This window comes from Myotis brandtii, unplaced genomic scaffold (assembly GCF_000412655.1).
Source record: "Myotis brandtii unplaced genomic scaffold, ASM41265v1 scaffold703, whole genome shotgun sequence".
Lineage (NCBI taxonomy): Eukaryota > Metazoa > Chordata > Mammalia > Chiroptera > Vespertilionidae > Myotis > Myotis brandtii.
Genome location: NW_005370760.1, coordinates 617,126 through 632,767, shown reverse-complemented (window position 1 = coordinate 632,767; position 15,642 = coordinate 617,126). Strand labels below are relative to the sequence as shown.

The following is a 15,642-nucleotide window of genomic DNA, read 5'->3' as shown; positions in this document are numbered from 1 at the left end:
GGGCCCCCCCCCGAGTGCACAAATTTTTGTGCACCGGGCCTCTAGTAAGTATATAAATTCTTTGGTTTATCTCTTCTTGTCCCCCCAACTCCATATCGAGGTATCTCAGTCTCTTCCATGCCTCCTTGCTTTGGGTCTTATTTTGTTGGTCACTTCATTTTGTTTTTTAGATTACACAAATAAGTGAGATCATGTAATATTTGTCTTTCTCAGTTTGGTTTATTTTACTTAGCATAATATTTTCCAGGTCTATCCATGCTCTTGCAAAGGATAAGAGCTCCCTCTTTTTCACAGCTGAATAGTATTCCATAGTGTAAATATCTCACATCTTTTTTTATCCATTCATATACTAATGGGCACGTGGGCTGTTCCCAAATCTTAGCTATTGTAAAAATGCTGCTGTGAACATAGGGGTGCATATATTCTGATTTTTGGGGGGTTTTTTAAAGATATATTCCTAGAAGTGGGATTGCTGGGTCAAACAGAAGAGCCATTTTTAATTTTTTGAGAAAACTTCATACTATTTTTGATAGTGGCTGCACCAATCTGCATTCCCACCAGCAGTGAGAATGTTCCCTTTTCTCCACATGCTCGCCAGCACTTGTTGTTTGTTGATGTTTTAATGCTAGCCATTCTGACAGGTATGAGGTGATATCTCATTGTGGTTTTAATTTGCATTTCTCTGATGATTAGTCACTAAGCATTTTTTTCATATGTCTATTTGCCGTTTGTATGCCCTCTTTGGAGAAATGTCTATTCATGTCTTCTGCCCATTTTTTAATTGGATTGTTTGTCTTCTTTTTGCTGAGTTATATGAGTACTTTATATATTTTGGATATTAATTCATTATCCGATGTATCATTGGCAAATATGTTCTCCCATTAAGTGGGTTCCCTTTTCAATTTGATGGTGGTTTCTTTTGTTGTGCAAAGCTTTATATTTTGATGTACATTGCTGGTTTGGTGGTGATGTACTCCTTTTACCTCTTCTTGTCTGCAAAATTTTATTTCACCTTCAGTTTTAATGATAGCCTCGCTGGATACAATAGTCTTGGATTTCGGCCCTTGCTTTTCATTACTTCGAGTATTTCATATCACTCCCTCTGGCTTGAAGTGTTTCTTTTGAGAAGTCACTTGACATTCTAATGGGAACTTCTTTTTATGTAATTTTCTCTCTCTCTCTTGCTGCCTTTAAGATTTTTTTCTTTGTCTTTAACATTTGCCATTTTAATTATGATGTGTCTAGGTGTTTGTCTCTTTGGGTTCATCTTGATTGGGACTCTCTGAGCCTCCTGAACTTGTGTGGCATTTTCCTTCACCAGTTTGGGGAAGTTTTCTGTCATCATTTCTTTTTTGTGTGTGTCATTATTTCTTTAAATAGGTGCTCTGTTCCTTGCTCATCCTCTGCCCCTTCTAATATTCCTGTAATTCACATGTTGTTATGTTTCTTATGGTCCCAGAGCTCCCTTAAGCTATCTTCCTGCTTTTTAATTCTTTTTTCTATTTGCTGCTCTAATTGGGTATTTATTTCTATGTTGTCTTCCAAATCACTAATGATAGCCTCGCTGGATACAATAGTCTTGGATTTCGGCCCTTGCTTTTCATTACTTCGAGTATTTCATATCACTCCCTCTGGCTTGAAGTGTTTCTTTTGAGAAGTCACTTGACATTCTAATGGGAACTTCTTTTTATGTAATTTTCTCTCTCTCTCTTGCTGCCTTTAAGATTTTTTTCTTTGTCTTTAACATTTGCCATTTTAATTATGATGTGTCTAGGTGTTTGTCTCTTTGGGTTCATCTTGATTGGGACTCTCTGAGCCTCCTGAACTTGTGTGGCATTTTCCTTCACCAGTTTGGGGAAGTTTTCTGTCATCATTTCTTTTTTGTGTGTGTCATTATTTCTTTAAATAGGTGCTCTGTTCCTTGCTCATCCTCTGCCCCTTCTAATATTCCTGTAATTCACATGTTGTTATGTTTCTTATGGTCCCAGAGCTCCCTTAAGCTATCTTCCTGCTTTTTAATTCTTTTTTCTATTTGCTGCTCTAATTGGGTATTTATTTCTATGTTGTCTTCCAAATCACTGATTCAGTCTTCTGCTTCATTCAATCTACTTTTAATCCCTTCCAGTGTGTTTTTCATGTCAGATATGTCATTCTTCATTTCTGTCCGGTTCTTGTTAATGGCCTCTATTTCCGTTCTCATGCTGTTGTGATTTGCACTAAGTTCCTTAAATATCTTTATAACCATTGCTTCCTGATAGTTTGCTTGCCTCCATCTCATTTAGTTCTTTTTCTGCAGATTCCTTCTTTTCACTCATTTGGTAATTGTTTCTTTGAGTCCCCATTTTAGCTGTATTTCTATATTTGCTTCTATGTATTAGATAGAACTGCTGTGCCTCCAAGTCTTCATGGGATGGCCTTATGTGGAAGGTATTTTGAGGTGTCCAGTGGTGTAGCCTCTTTGTTCACCTGAACTGGACGTTCTAGGAATGCCCTTTGTGTGGTTGTTTGGGTTCTCCTGTTGAAATTGGGTCTTGATTTTTGATGTCCCATTTGTGGGAAGGCTCTCCCCTCTGACTTCCTGCCAGTGAGGTTCAACCCCAATGTATTCCTGCCAGCTGTCCAGTCATCAGGGACTCCTTAGCCCAGAGGCTGGGTCTGCCTTGAGTCTCAGATCTTGATTGACCCTATTCTGGGCTGTAAATCCTTCCCTCATGGAGCTGATCCTGCAGATGTCAGTTTGCTGGCTTTTGCCTCACTGAGCAGTCTGGGATGGTGTCTGTGGCAGGGACCCAAACTGCTGTTTCTGACTACTTAGATCAGGCAAAGACTCAAAGCCTCTAGAGAATTGCCTTTGTCTGCAGACTGATTAAATTCAGTCTGGAGTGTCCTCAAACAATCATCCACAGGTGGGGTGAGTTTTTCCAACAGGGTGGGACAATTGCTTCTGCCAGGAGGCTAATTGTTATTCTCAGTCTCTTAATGGGTCTCAAAAACTCCACATGGTGGGGCAAGAGATCTTCCCATAGGGTCGGTCAACTGTCTTACCCCCAAGGCAAAAGTGGCAGGATAGCATAGGTTTGCCTGAGAAAGATGACCTCTACAGCATAAGGGAATGACTTAGCCCAGGAAACTGGGGTGTCTACCTTCCGAGTTCTGTCCCTGGATCCCCAACCCTGGCTTATGTTTATACAGCTTCAGTCCACTCTGCCCTCCCTCTGCCAGAGCACTAGTTGAGCAGCTGCACACAGAATTTTTTTCATTGGCCCTTTAAGAGGGTACCTGCATTTCCAGCCATCTCTCTGTGGCAGACAATCGTCCTGCTGCTTTTCACAGCCAGATATTATGTGTGCACCTTTCTCAGTTCTTGTGCTCTCTCCTGGGGTGGCCAGCTTGAGAATTAGATCACAGAGTTCTCAGTGGCAACTCCCCACAGCTGAGATTTCTCTCTGGAACTTCAGCTGCTGTCTGTGGCAACTGGGCCAGCCCTTTCTCATCTCCGCCCTTCCTACCAGTCTCTATGTGGTCTCCACTTTCTGTCCTTGATTATCAGGCTTCTCTCCAGCTAGTCCTCAGTTCATTTTTCAGGGTGGCTCTTCTGTGTTTTAGTTGTAATTCCAGTTTGGTCCTGGGAGCATGTCTGTGAGCTTCCACTTACTCCTGTGCCATTTTTCAGCAGCAGATCTTGGATGGCGGGATTCTGAGGCACATTCATTTGGATCTTACAGTGTCGATTTTCTGAATGCAAATCTTGTACATCTGGCGTCCTATTATTCATCCCTCTGAAAAGACTTAATTAAAATCAGAACAGCTGCGTTAGTGTTGCTGCATCTCAGATTTTTATCATTAGTTATGCATCGGCCACTTTATTCCTTTCTTTTTATTTGTCAGAATGTTTGAGAGGCAAGTTGTAGTTATATATTGAAGTAGGAGGTAAATGCTAGATTTAACTTTCTTTAAAAAAAAAAAGTTGTATATTAGGTCTGAAAGTGAGTAAAATGCCAATAGGTGATTATCTGATTTGCAGACATTACTCTGAATTTGACTGCCAGGAATCAGAGAAATGCTCTGCGGACCAAAAAAGTAATCCTCAGATTCTGTGGGATATAAATGGCTGTAGAAAGAGGTTTAGTTTTTCTGCTTTCTCTGTCATCTGTTAGTATTATGCTGTCTGATTCAAGTAGTGAGCCACTTATTTTTTTAAAACATTAAATGTATTGGAGTAACATTGGTTAATAACATATAAATTTTAAGTGTACAACTTCATATATAATACAACATCTTTATACTCTGTGTGTGCTCAGCACCCGAGGCCTAGTCTTCTGTCACCAGAGCTCCCTCTGTCCCAACCCCCTGCCCCTACCCTATTCCCTTCTGGTAACCATCATCCTGTTGTCTGTATCAATGAATTTGTATTTTTTTGTTCATATATTTGTTTTTATTTTCCACATAATGAGTTAGATCATATGGCTTTATCCTTTTCCATGTGAAAACCCTGGGTTGTGTGCCATAGTGTACTTATTTTCTACTGTAGCTGTCTTGACTAGGTTTCTCACATGTTTTTCTCACGGTATTTGTCCTGAGTTATATGTACTGGTTTTCCATCTTTGATGTGATATCGTCTTGTAATCTTATTTCATTTTTTAATTTGGTTTATTTAGTTTCTTTATGTGCTTTTAGATAATTTCTGATTATATATCTATGATTTCAGTTTTTAGAGCTTTGTGCATGTGTTTTGGATGTTGCCTGTCACTGAAACCTGGTGGTGACTGCCTTGTTTCAGTCTGGTGTATAGTCAATGTTCCCTTTCTTGTCTCTTGGCTTCTGGAATCTCCTGGTCATTTTGTACACAGGTCTCTGTTGCATAGACTCCCTACCTGTTCTTTCTTGGGGGTGGGAGGCAAGTTCTGATGGATGATGTGCCTTGCTAGAATTTAGTAGTAATTGGATCATAAATCATCTTTATATTGGATCCTACACATTTATTTTACTGTAATAAAATTTTAGACTTTATTTTTTAGCTCTCTTATAGGGAAATCATAAGTGCAAAAATATGAGTTGGATTTTTCTCTGAAATTTTTTACACCTGTTATTTTTATAATTTTATTTTTTTGTTTCTCCTTTTCCTTTTTTTTTTTGATGCAGTAGATACAGAGTAGGACATGATATATATGTTTTGTGTTTTTAAAAGATTGGAAGCTCTACCTTACTTTCTACAAAGAAAAGAGTAGTGTTTTGTGTAATGCTAGGGGGTTAGTTTCTGTAAACTGCTCCTTGCTGGCTGCAGTGAGCTTTGCGGGAAAGGTCCCAGCATTGGCTCTATACTTAATGACTTGTTACTGTGATAAAATGGCTCTTCCTCTCTCTTTTAATATTGAAGAGAATTTCAGGTGTCCTTGGCTATCATAGTTCTTTGTAATTTTCTTTCCTGAATTTAGTTGTTCCAGCTCATACAGAGTTTATTAAAGGTTTTGGATCGTGGATGTTATTAATTATTGAAGAGAAATTTTAATTAGGTATATTACTCATTCATACCTCCCTTATTCAGCAGATATTTGTTAAGTGTTCTGGACTGAGAGATTGCACAGTGAACATTATAGTAGGGAGGAGTGAAAGCAGAAAACAAAGCAAAATGCTGTCATCTTACTCATTGTCCCTGTGTGTAGCTTCCACTGTCTAGAAGGCAGGAGATGTGGGGAGTGTAACCAGAACCTGTCCTAAAATCTGTGTTCTGAAGTTCTAACACAGTGCTCCTCAGCCTGGCTGTGACCTTGTTCACAAGGGATTTCCACCTTCAGGGAATCAGCACTCTGGCTGAGGGGAACCACCGCCCTCGGCTCCTTCCTGCCCTCATGTTCCTCCTTTGCATCCAGTTCTTAACAAGGGAAATGGTTTCCTCTCTCAGCCCTTAGTGAGTAAAAACAGAAAATGGAGAGGCGAGAGTGATGACCCCACATGGGTGGGGAGAGGAGACAGCAAAGTCAAACTGAGAAATAGAAACTGCTTTGTCAGTCATCTCATGACCTCAAGGCTGAGCCACATAGAAGAGAACAAATTCTGTTTGGTCCATCACATTTTATTCAAGAAGATGTTTTATTCTGATTTATTGTTAAAGTTTTTATTTAGAAGAGGGTAAAATTAGATGAAATTTGCTCAAATGAGATTCCTTAATTAAATGCAGAGAGATGCAGGCTCACTATGAGGCAGAGCTGAGAAGAGGCTCCTGGGCCAGTGCTGTGAGCTAAGGCCACAGAACCTCCTAGGCACTGCAACATGGCTTCAACGAGGCAGGGCCATGGGCTCTAGGGTTTTCAGGAAGTAATATGGTTGAAGATTCAGTGTTTTTTTGAGAGAGGGTCTGGAAGGATAGTGCTGTGCAGTGTCACTCTAGCTCCTACCGCAGCTTAGCCCTTGAGGGCCTGCTCCTATCATAACTTGCCTGGAGGCCAAGGAATTGGTAGATCTTAGTATACATACCCATTATTAACCAGACATATATTGGGTGAGCACCTTCATGGGTTCACATTGTACTGCATACTGTGTGTGTGGCGGCGAGGGGTCGGGGGTGTCACACCAAGTTTGATAAGTGTAGTTAGTTAACTCATCTCCCAGTTCCTAAAGGATTAAAAGGAATTACGGAAAAAATAAGAGGGATTACTGGTTGAGGTCCATATATTGGTAGAGCTTAAAACAACTCAGTCTTGAATGAAGACACATAAGCTATATAAATTCTTATGACCCCAAAGCTTTAGGTGTTCTGTTGCCTGCTTATGGAGCAGTAGGTGACATTAACATAGAATCTTCTCATGCCAGAGGTGTTTCCTGGGTGAAGTTGCATTGTGCAGTGGGAGAATGCCTTTGTCTGCCCACCATTTGTAGCTGTGTGACTTTGGGGATGTTCTTTAATTTCTCTAATCCTTGTTTTTAAAAAACATATTTACAATGAGGATAATCATAACAACTTTCAAGGTTATTGTGGGGAATTGGACTTCATGTAGGTGAAATGCCTGGTACAATCAGTGCCTGGTAGATAGCATATACTCAGTAAGTATCAAGCTGTTGTTATAAACATGATTTGAGCAAATGGAAGAGGAAAGGGAGAATACCTTTAGTAGAAGCTCAGAGGAAATGATCAGTATGAAATGTTTTTGAAATATATTTGTTGTTTTTCTGCTCTATTACATAAAGTTTTCTAAAGTGTCATATGAATATGGAATCATAATAATAAGACATGGTACAGTATCATAATACTCCTTAAATTCAGTTATTTGCTCAATTTCACCAGATCTGGTTCACTTATTTGTTATTTAATCATTTATTGAGCATACATGATAGAGAAAGCTCTTTGCTAAGCACTATAAGGTGTATTAAGATGAACAAGATACAGTATTTGTTATTAGAAGAATTTGTATGTGGAGGTTGGGCTCCAGCATCCAGTTATGGTAAGCAAGGAAGGAATGTGAGGATTGGGAGATAGTGGCATGGGTAGATGGTGCTGATTATGGACTAAGCCAGCCTGAAATCCTGACTTAGGACCTGGACAGTTCCCAGGCCTACCAGGGGCCTGGCTACTGGTTTCCTGGTTCTAGAAACAGGGGGAAAGACCTTTTCACATCCTGTACTTGAGTTTTGGATGATGGTGACAGTGAAGAAGCACTTTCTTTAGGTTGATCCTGCAGCATCTTGGAGAGGACCACATGGTGAGAATTTGATGTGAAGATCTCTTGTTGCCCTTTCTTATGTTGCATATTTTTTTGTGGCAGGTATGTGCTTTCAGTGATGTGTGTGTGTGTGTGTGTGTGTGTGTGTGTGTGTGTGTGTGTGTGTGTGTTTGAAAGTGGAACTAATGTCTGATTTGTTATTGGGCTATCTCAGTGTTAGTAACTTCACTTGTCCCTGGTGCTATTCAGTCTAGCCTGCTTCTAAAATGCATAAGTAAATCTTTTTGTGAACTGGATTTCCTTGGTGCTTTTATGTTTTAATCCACATTACACCCCAGTCCCCTCACCCTTAACCTTACATAGATGTAAGTTGCTTCACAGTGCTCCCCAAACTCAAAGGATTTGTTTGAATAGTGACCATACTCCAAGTAACTGGGTACTGGAGTTTTTTCCTAACTAGAAAATCAAGTCTTTACTTCTCAACCATAAACTTCCAGAAGTAGATTGAATAGGAATTTTTATGATTGAAATGAATATTATTATAATGTAATAAAACTTACATTTTTCACTAAAATAACAAAAATATAGCAAGTTTAGATCCAAAGAAACAATGCTTTTTTTCCAGCAGTCACATTAAGTGGAGCTTTTTTGCATGCCTCTTTTGGAGTGGCATTAGAGCTGCTTTACCAGCAACATAGGATCCCCGTCTTGTGACTGGATAGTTTTGTTCACTACTTTTCTCCCACATTTTCACTTCTTAAGATCTCCTCCATTTAGCTTCTTTTCATCCTGCCCTCAGCCCTTTACTGTTTCTTTGCCATTGTGACCTGGGAGGATGGTAAGGAAGGGGCCTTCCAAGAACCCTTGAAAACCAGGAGACTCTGTCGTCCAGAACCAGAATGAGGGTTATTCTGAACCTAAGAGGAAGCAGTTAACCACATACTGCACATGGCACACTTATTCCTGTCCCTTTCAGAGTAACGGGGTTGGTGATGGATCAGAAGCACCAGCCATTTCCCACACCAGCATCCTGCAAGTCAGGGACCAGCTGTGCAGGTCCTTTGTGTGCTCCTGTCAGGAGGGCCCTGTTACCAGGCACCCCCTCCCCACTTCCTGCTACTTCTGTGGAGAAGGCATTCCTCAATGTTCTTTTGTATATCAGCTACATTATTACTTAGCAGGGACATTTGGGGAAATTGATACAAAAGAAGGAAATTCTGATAGTAAACTGGGATTTCTGCACATTGAAAGCAAAGGTTTGTCCATCTTTTCACAGATGCCGGTTCCTTATCTTTGTGGCTTCTAAGTGACTTCCTTCACTAGAGGAATTCAAGCTAAGGTTTTGCATTATTGAATCTTACTGAAGGAAGAACCAGGGACTTTTCAGTGATAGGATTCTAAAGAGGCATAAGCTGGTAGAGGGCAATGAATAATCAAACCCTGGCAGCACCAAGATTAGGAAGGAAGGGGAATCAGTGGAGCTATGAGATTACAATTAAAAACAAATGACATCATCTACCAAGACCTTGGAAAGTACTGTACATATGGAGCAGAATTTTAAATAATTAAAATGATTAAATTTGGCAGCACATCTTTAACTTGGAGAGAAAAGAAAAGGCAAAAAAATATCAAAAGCTCCTTTGGGAATTTATGGATATAAACAAATGATAAGGAAAACTTTCAGAGTTGAAAAGTTTTTGTTATTTGCTAGAAAATAAGCAGTTGTAAGCCTCATTTGGGATATAAATTCATGTTATGGGCTGCCTCCTCTCTGATCATCAACAAAGAAAATAAATCATGGGAGGTCATGAGTGACACACTGTTATTGATGTTCCAGAAAAGCTGCAGGCAGGCACTGCTGCCCTGGCTGGAAGCCTCCACTGTGCTGGGTGGTAACAGGCTATCCTGTTTGTACTAGAGAGAAAGGGATGAGAAAATGGGAAAGAAAAGCAGTTTAAGGCATTGGCACAGCTGTAAATATATGGGGTTTAACTGAATTAACAGGAGGTAAGTTAAACCCAGCAGCATATCTGCCTCTGTGGGTCATCCCTGCTCCCTCCTCTGCTTAATCTCTCTGCATAGTCCCATTGTCAACCACCAGATGTCATCCTTGTCTGCCTCTTGTCTTTGTGCTTTGCCTAGTGTAATCTCATCTTTAGGTCCATCTACTTCTCTCAGCTACCTTCCCTCCCACTTGGATTATGGCCACAGTTTCCTCGATAACCTGCCCTCCAGTCTTGTCCTCCTTTGGTTCATTTCCCTCCACATGCAACCATGATGGTTTTTCTTAAGTGTATTTGATCATGTCACTCCACTCCTTCAATAATCCCCTGGTGCCCTTGAGATAAAATCCCAACCCTTCCCTGAAATTTTTCTCACCACTTCCTCTCTTATATATTCTACAGTATGTCTTAAAGGCCTGGTTCGATCTCTTTCTCTCAACTTTCTGTCTTTGTATACTGGTTCTTCTGCCTAAATCAGTGGTCGCCAACCTTTCGGACCTCATGGACCTCCTCTGCTGACCACTGGTTGGAGACCGCTGGCCTAAATACCTTTCCTTGCCTCCCCTTTAGCTTGGCTAACTAACATATTCTTACAGCAAGTCTTAGCTTTCTCCTTGGTTCTCCCATAGCATTTGTTTGTGCTGGCTGACTTGTCTACTTCACACTCCAACCCAGACTTGAAACATGGATGGTCACAGGGCCATATACTATTGCATTTCCTGTGCAGAATGCCTGCATGAGTTGATTCACAATAAAAACTTGTTGACTGTTGAATTAAGTCATGATAGGGGACTCAAATGTCTCTTTACTGGTTTTCAAGGTGTCATACTTTTTAGTTGTATACAGTTGCAGATTTGATCAATATTGCCTATACTTATTAAAAGACCTGGTTATTTCCCTGGTATTAAAATATCAATGATCCAAGAGATTCTTTCTTTTTGAATTACTCTATATTTGAGTTAATGGTTGAGCCTTGCCAGTTTTTCTTTTTCCTTTCCTTAAGTTGTTGAGAAGAGCTACTTCAGTTGATCATTCTTTTCTGTTTTTCTCATTATTTGGCTGATTTGTCAAATATTGTTGAACATTTGAACCTTGTATACATGGTCCCTGCCCTAAAGTGGTACTGACTCCGGTGGATGAGGACCAACTCAGCCTTTATGTGGGACCCACAAATCCCACTGGCAACTAGGTTATCCTTGGTCTATTATGGAATTCTAAATTGTTATATAACTTACTGATAAGTCTATACAGACCCTTGGAAATTGTTCTAAGGCAGCGATTATAAAACCAAATGCCCATAGGGGTAGGAATGTCCGAAATGAGGAGCAACAACTGATGTGTGTCAGGGAAGTGAGAGGGGCAACCACTAGGGACTGGAACCTTAGGGTCTACCTGCAGGGGCTGGCAGCTGCTGCGTTCCTGCAGATTATGGCCATTGGGGTGGGGGCCTGGTGCTGCCAAATGATCTGATTTCTCTAAAGAAACTGGAAATATGGATTTTTTTCTTTGTAGTATGTTTGAAAGTGTAAAAATTATATACGTTGCCTTAAATTTAAAAAAATGTAGGGATCAAACAAAACATGTCCATGTCCCAGATTATGCCCACAGAAGGCCAATTCGCAGTCTTTGCTCTAAAGGATGTTTTGCTTTTTTTCAGAAATTAACACTATTAATAAAGGAGAGTGTATGGGTGCGAATGTGTCTTAAAGCTGGCTGGGGTTTTGTTTTGTTTTTTCCTTTTAATCAACTTTAACAAGGAAATATTACTCAACTGTAGAGTTTAGATGAGTTAGTTATAGCACATGATTCTTTAATCGCATGTTATAACGTCTTGTTATTTTGTAGTAGCTCAGGTACAGAGCATACTTTTAAAAAGACAGTGGAGTTTTAGGCTAATATGGTAGATCTCCAGCCAAGTGCCTAATTTTGATGTATGACTTTCTCAAATTTCTAAATAAAAGTGTTCTCAATTGAACCTAGAAGAATCTATAAACACAATAACTGTAGGATTTTTCCCAGAATCCTTGACCATATTAGCAATTTAAGGTTGAAAAAATTGAAAATTAATCTTGACTCTACTTAGTTATTGGATGGATATTCATGTATTTTCTTTTTCTTTCTTTAAAGATTTGAACATGGAATTCAATCCTTCAGACCATCCTCGAGCCAGCACAATATTTCTCAGTAAATCTCAGACAGACGGTAGGTCGCTAATTTATGTTTTTTCTTTCAAAAACAAGGCCCATGTTAATAACTAGGGTATTCATTTTTCACTAGAATCCGTTTTAATGACCCCCCCCCCCAAATATATTATTTGATGGTAGTTCTCTTGGGGTTTCTTTCTGTTGTCTTAACTTATGTTTTTAGAATTTTCTATTTGAAGCAATGTTGTCAGTCAGCTGTGTACATTCTGTGTCAGTAGTTTTCTATTCTGAGAGTCATAAATTTTTCTTTAAGAATTGATATTGGCATAAATTCTCTAAAGATCAGAAGCATTGGTTTATTAGACGGGATGTAAAAGAAAAATTTACACAGTTGTCCCAGGTGTGTGTGGAATTTCTCCTGAGGTTTTTTTTTTTTCTTCTCTTTCTAGTACCAGCTCATCTCACTTTTCCCTGGCCCTTAGCTACAAAGGAGAGATAAAACTTATACCATACAGTGAACATAAATCTTCTCATTTGGATTCCTATAGAGAAGAATAACAGGAGAAAGGTGTTACATGATGATATTGTGAGCAGGATGATATATTACAACTAGAGGCCTGATGCACGAAATTCATGCAAGGGGCTCGGCCCTCATAGCCTCGGCGGCTTGCTGGCTTCGTCCGGAAAGTTGTTCCGCTGTTTGGTCTAATTAGCATATTACGCTTTTATTATTATAGATGCTAGAGTCCTGTGTGATTCTATCCCTGACTTGGCAAATTGCTAAGCTCTCATTTAGAGAAAATCCTCAATTGACTAAAAATACTTTAACACAGCAATTCTCAACCTGTGGGTCGCGACCCCTTTGGTGGTCAAACGACCCTTTCACAGGGGTCGCCTAAGACCATCCTGCATATCAGATATTTACATTACGATTCATAACAGTAGCAACATCACAGTTACGAAGTAGCAACAAAAATAATTTTATGGTTGCGTCACAACATGAGGAACTGTATTTAAAGGGCCAGAAGGTTGAGAACCACTGCTTTAACATTTAAGACAGTAAGTTCATTATAGGAATTGATAACTCCTCAATAATGATTAGGTAATAATTTTGATATGGTATAATGCTGATATAATATTGGTGATCTTTAGTTAAGCAGACCACTGACTTGATTTGAGACAACTAGGTGTATTATTTTTTAAAAAAATCAATGTTTTTAAGAGTAAGAATAAATCATTGTACACTTTAAATACTTGTGAAGCTTTGAATGTATTGTGGGGGATAAAAGCAAAACTTTGTTTTCTTGACCTGGTAAAGTTGGAAGCCATTGAAAGAAGGGTAGGATATGGCAAGAGAAGGAAAGTGACGGTGGGGATGAAGGCTTGGGACGATGAAAAACGAGAATTAACATTTTTTGCACTTAATATTAGTGCTGTGAAAACCAGCTACAGGATAGACATACTTCTGGGTTTGGTTCTTCCAGTGAATTCAGGGTGCAAACCAACATCATTCTGAAATTTTTCTGATTAGATTTACATGAAATTGCATTAGGGCTTCTAAGTTGGTAACACATGCCTTTACCATCATGGTAAAAGGAAATTCAACAATTACCTGACCTAACAGAAGGATTGCTCCAAAAGGAAGGAGTTAGGGAAGTATATATTTTCCCCCTTCACATCTACAGCAGATCTCGACATTCCCCTCCTTTTTTTCTGGAACACAAGGTATCAGTTCCTCTCACCTTTCTGTTCATTGCTTCAGTTTTTCTTTAAATGCTGGAGCTTTCCATTCAACATGTAAACTGACTTGAGTCTCACAGGTTAAACACAAGAAAATGAACAATAACCAACACCTTCTTCCTGAAGTATTCCTCTCTACTCTTCTGCTTAGTGAAAGCTTCTATACCATCTCTATTTTTTCTCTTTCCATTCAGTAATCCACAGGAATCTTCTTTTCACAGTCACAATTCTATGGAGAGTATGTTCTAAGGTTGCCTAAAGGACCTTTTGCTTCCTTAAGCTCTTCAATGCTCATGGCACTTGCTGCCATTGGCTATTTCTTCTCCTTTGGCTTCCTATTATCAAACAGGCCAATTTCTGAAAACAAGTCCATCTAACAATTGCTTTAAATTTTAAAATAGGTAAATTTGTTAACTTTAGTGGTTTAATTCTTTGGTGAATTAATTGATTACTAGAGAATTGACTATTTGGGAAATTTGTCCTGAGAACTCCTTTTCTTAAAAAAAATAAAAAATGGTTGACACTCTTACAAATGTCCCCTATTTCCCTGTCCTTTACCATCTCTACCCAGATACCACCCCCCTACTCCCCAGTCTTCACCATCTATATATATAAAGAGGTAATATGCAAAATGTCTGGGACACTGTAATGTCACAACCGCTCAGGAGGAGGCTGCGCGTGCAGGTGGGTGGGAGAAGACTGTGTGTGAGGTGAGGCAAGCCACGGATGGCGCAGGCCCGGAGACAGGAGGGCCTGCCAGCCGCGGCGCGCCAGCAGTCCCACTTCTGCTCATGAGCTGCAGAGGAAACACCTTTTCAGACCGCTCATTGGCTAAGCTCCCGGTATGCCATTTGCAGTGTACTTGGTAACTTCTGTAATAAGAATCTAAGAAGGTGATCTAGGGTTTTTCCACCTCACTCCTGGAGGAAAAAACAAAGGTCTGCTGCTGAAGGGGCTAAGAAATGTCATATCCTACCCTAGCCGGTTTGGCTCAGTGGATAGAGCCTCAGCCTGCGGACCGCAGGATCTGGGTTCAATTCTGATCAAGGGCATGTACCTAGGTTGCAGGCTCCTCCCTGGCCGGGGCCAAGGTCAGGGCTCATGCAGGAGGCAACCAATCGAAGTGTCCCTCTTACATTGATGTTTCTCTCTGTCTTTCTCTCTTCCACGCTTTCTAAAAAAGCTCAATGGAAAAATATCCTCGGGTGAGGATTAACCAAAAAGAAAAAAGTATAATAATAAGGTATCATGTATTATAAAAAAAATAAAATATCTCCAACTGTCAAGTTTGTGTAGCTGCACCACCATTTAAAAACTGTCAGAAATGGGAGGCATGTTGGCTGGGAACATGAGAACACTTGTCATGGGACTGGCTGGGGACACGAGTATTTGTGTCACATCATGTGAACATGTTTTAGCTGCAGGATGTAGTATTAAGGTAACAGCAAACAGAACCAAAAATATATCTCAATTCTTACATACAATGATCATTAGCTTTAAAGAAATGTCATATCCTATGAAAGAGACATCTTGAAAATGCCTAAAGAAAGTTGTCATGTTTTTGTGATGAAGGGACTGGAGTCCGTGTTGATGAAAACACCTTGGAGGTTGTGGTGGCTGGCAGTGACAGCAGCAGCGGGGTGATGGGGGTGGCTCCTTCTACTGATCAGCCTGGTCGCCTCCCATGGGGAGTGGGTCTAAGCTGTCAGTAGGACATCCCCTGAGGGCTCCCGGACTGTGAGAGGGGGCAGGCTGAGCTGAGGAGGACCCATCGCCCCCCCCACCCACCCAGTGCACGGATTTTGTGCACTGGGCCTCTAGTATTATTATCTGTATCCATGGGCTATTATGCATATCTGCATATCTGTTCTTTGGCTAATCTCTTCTAGTCCCACCACCATCACACTCCTCTCTGAGGTCTGTCAGTCTGTTGCATGTATCCATGCTCTGGTTCTATTTTGTTCATTAGATTCCACAAGTAAGTGAAATCAAATGGCATTTGTCTTTCTTTGATTGGCTTTTTTCACTTCCCACTAGAGGCCCGGTGCACAAAAATTTGTGCACTCGGTGGGGGGGGGGGGGCCCCCCACCCCGCCC

The 15,642-nt window shown here is 40.2% G+C and overlaps 1 protein-coding gene across 1 annotated transcript in view; it reads left to right on the top strand.

Annotated features, from left to right (window-relative positions):
• Positions 1–7,656: 7,656 nt before the first annotated feature.
• CCNY (cyclin Y) overlaps positions 7,657–15,642 on the top strand; it is a 123,748-nt gene continuing 115,762 nt past the window's right edge. Inside the window, exons 1-2 of the mRNA XM_005882304.2 lie at positions 7,657–7,760; positions 11,789–11,863. Coding sequence (XP_005882366.1) covers positions 11,797–11,863 — 67 coding nt within the window. The 5' untranslated portion in view covers positions 7,657–7,760; positions 11,789–11,796. The remainder of the gene's footprint in view (positions 7,761–11,788; positions 11,864–15,642) is intronic.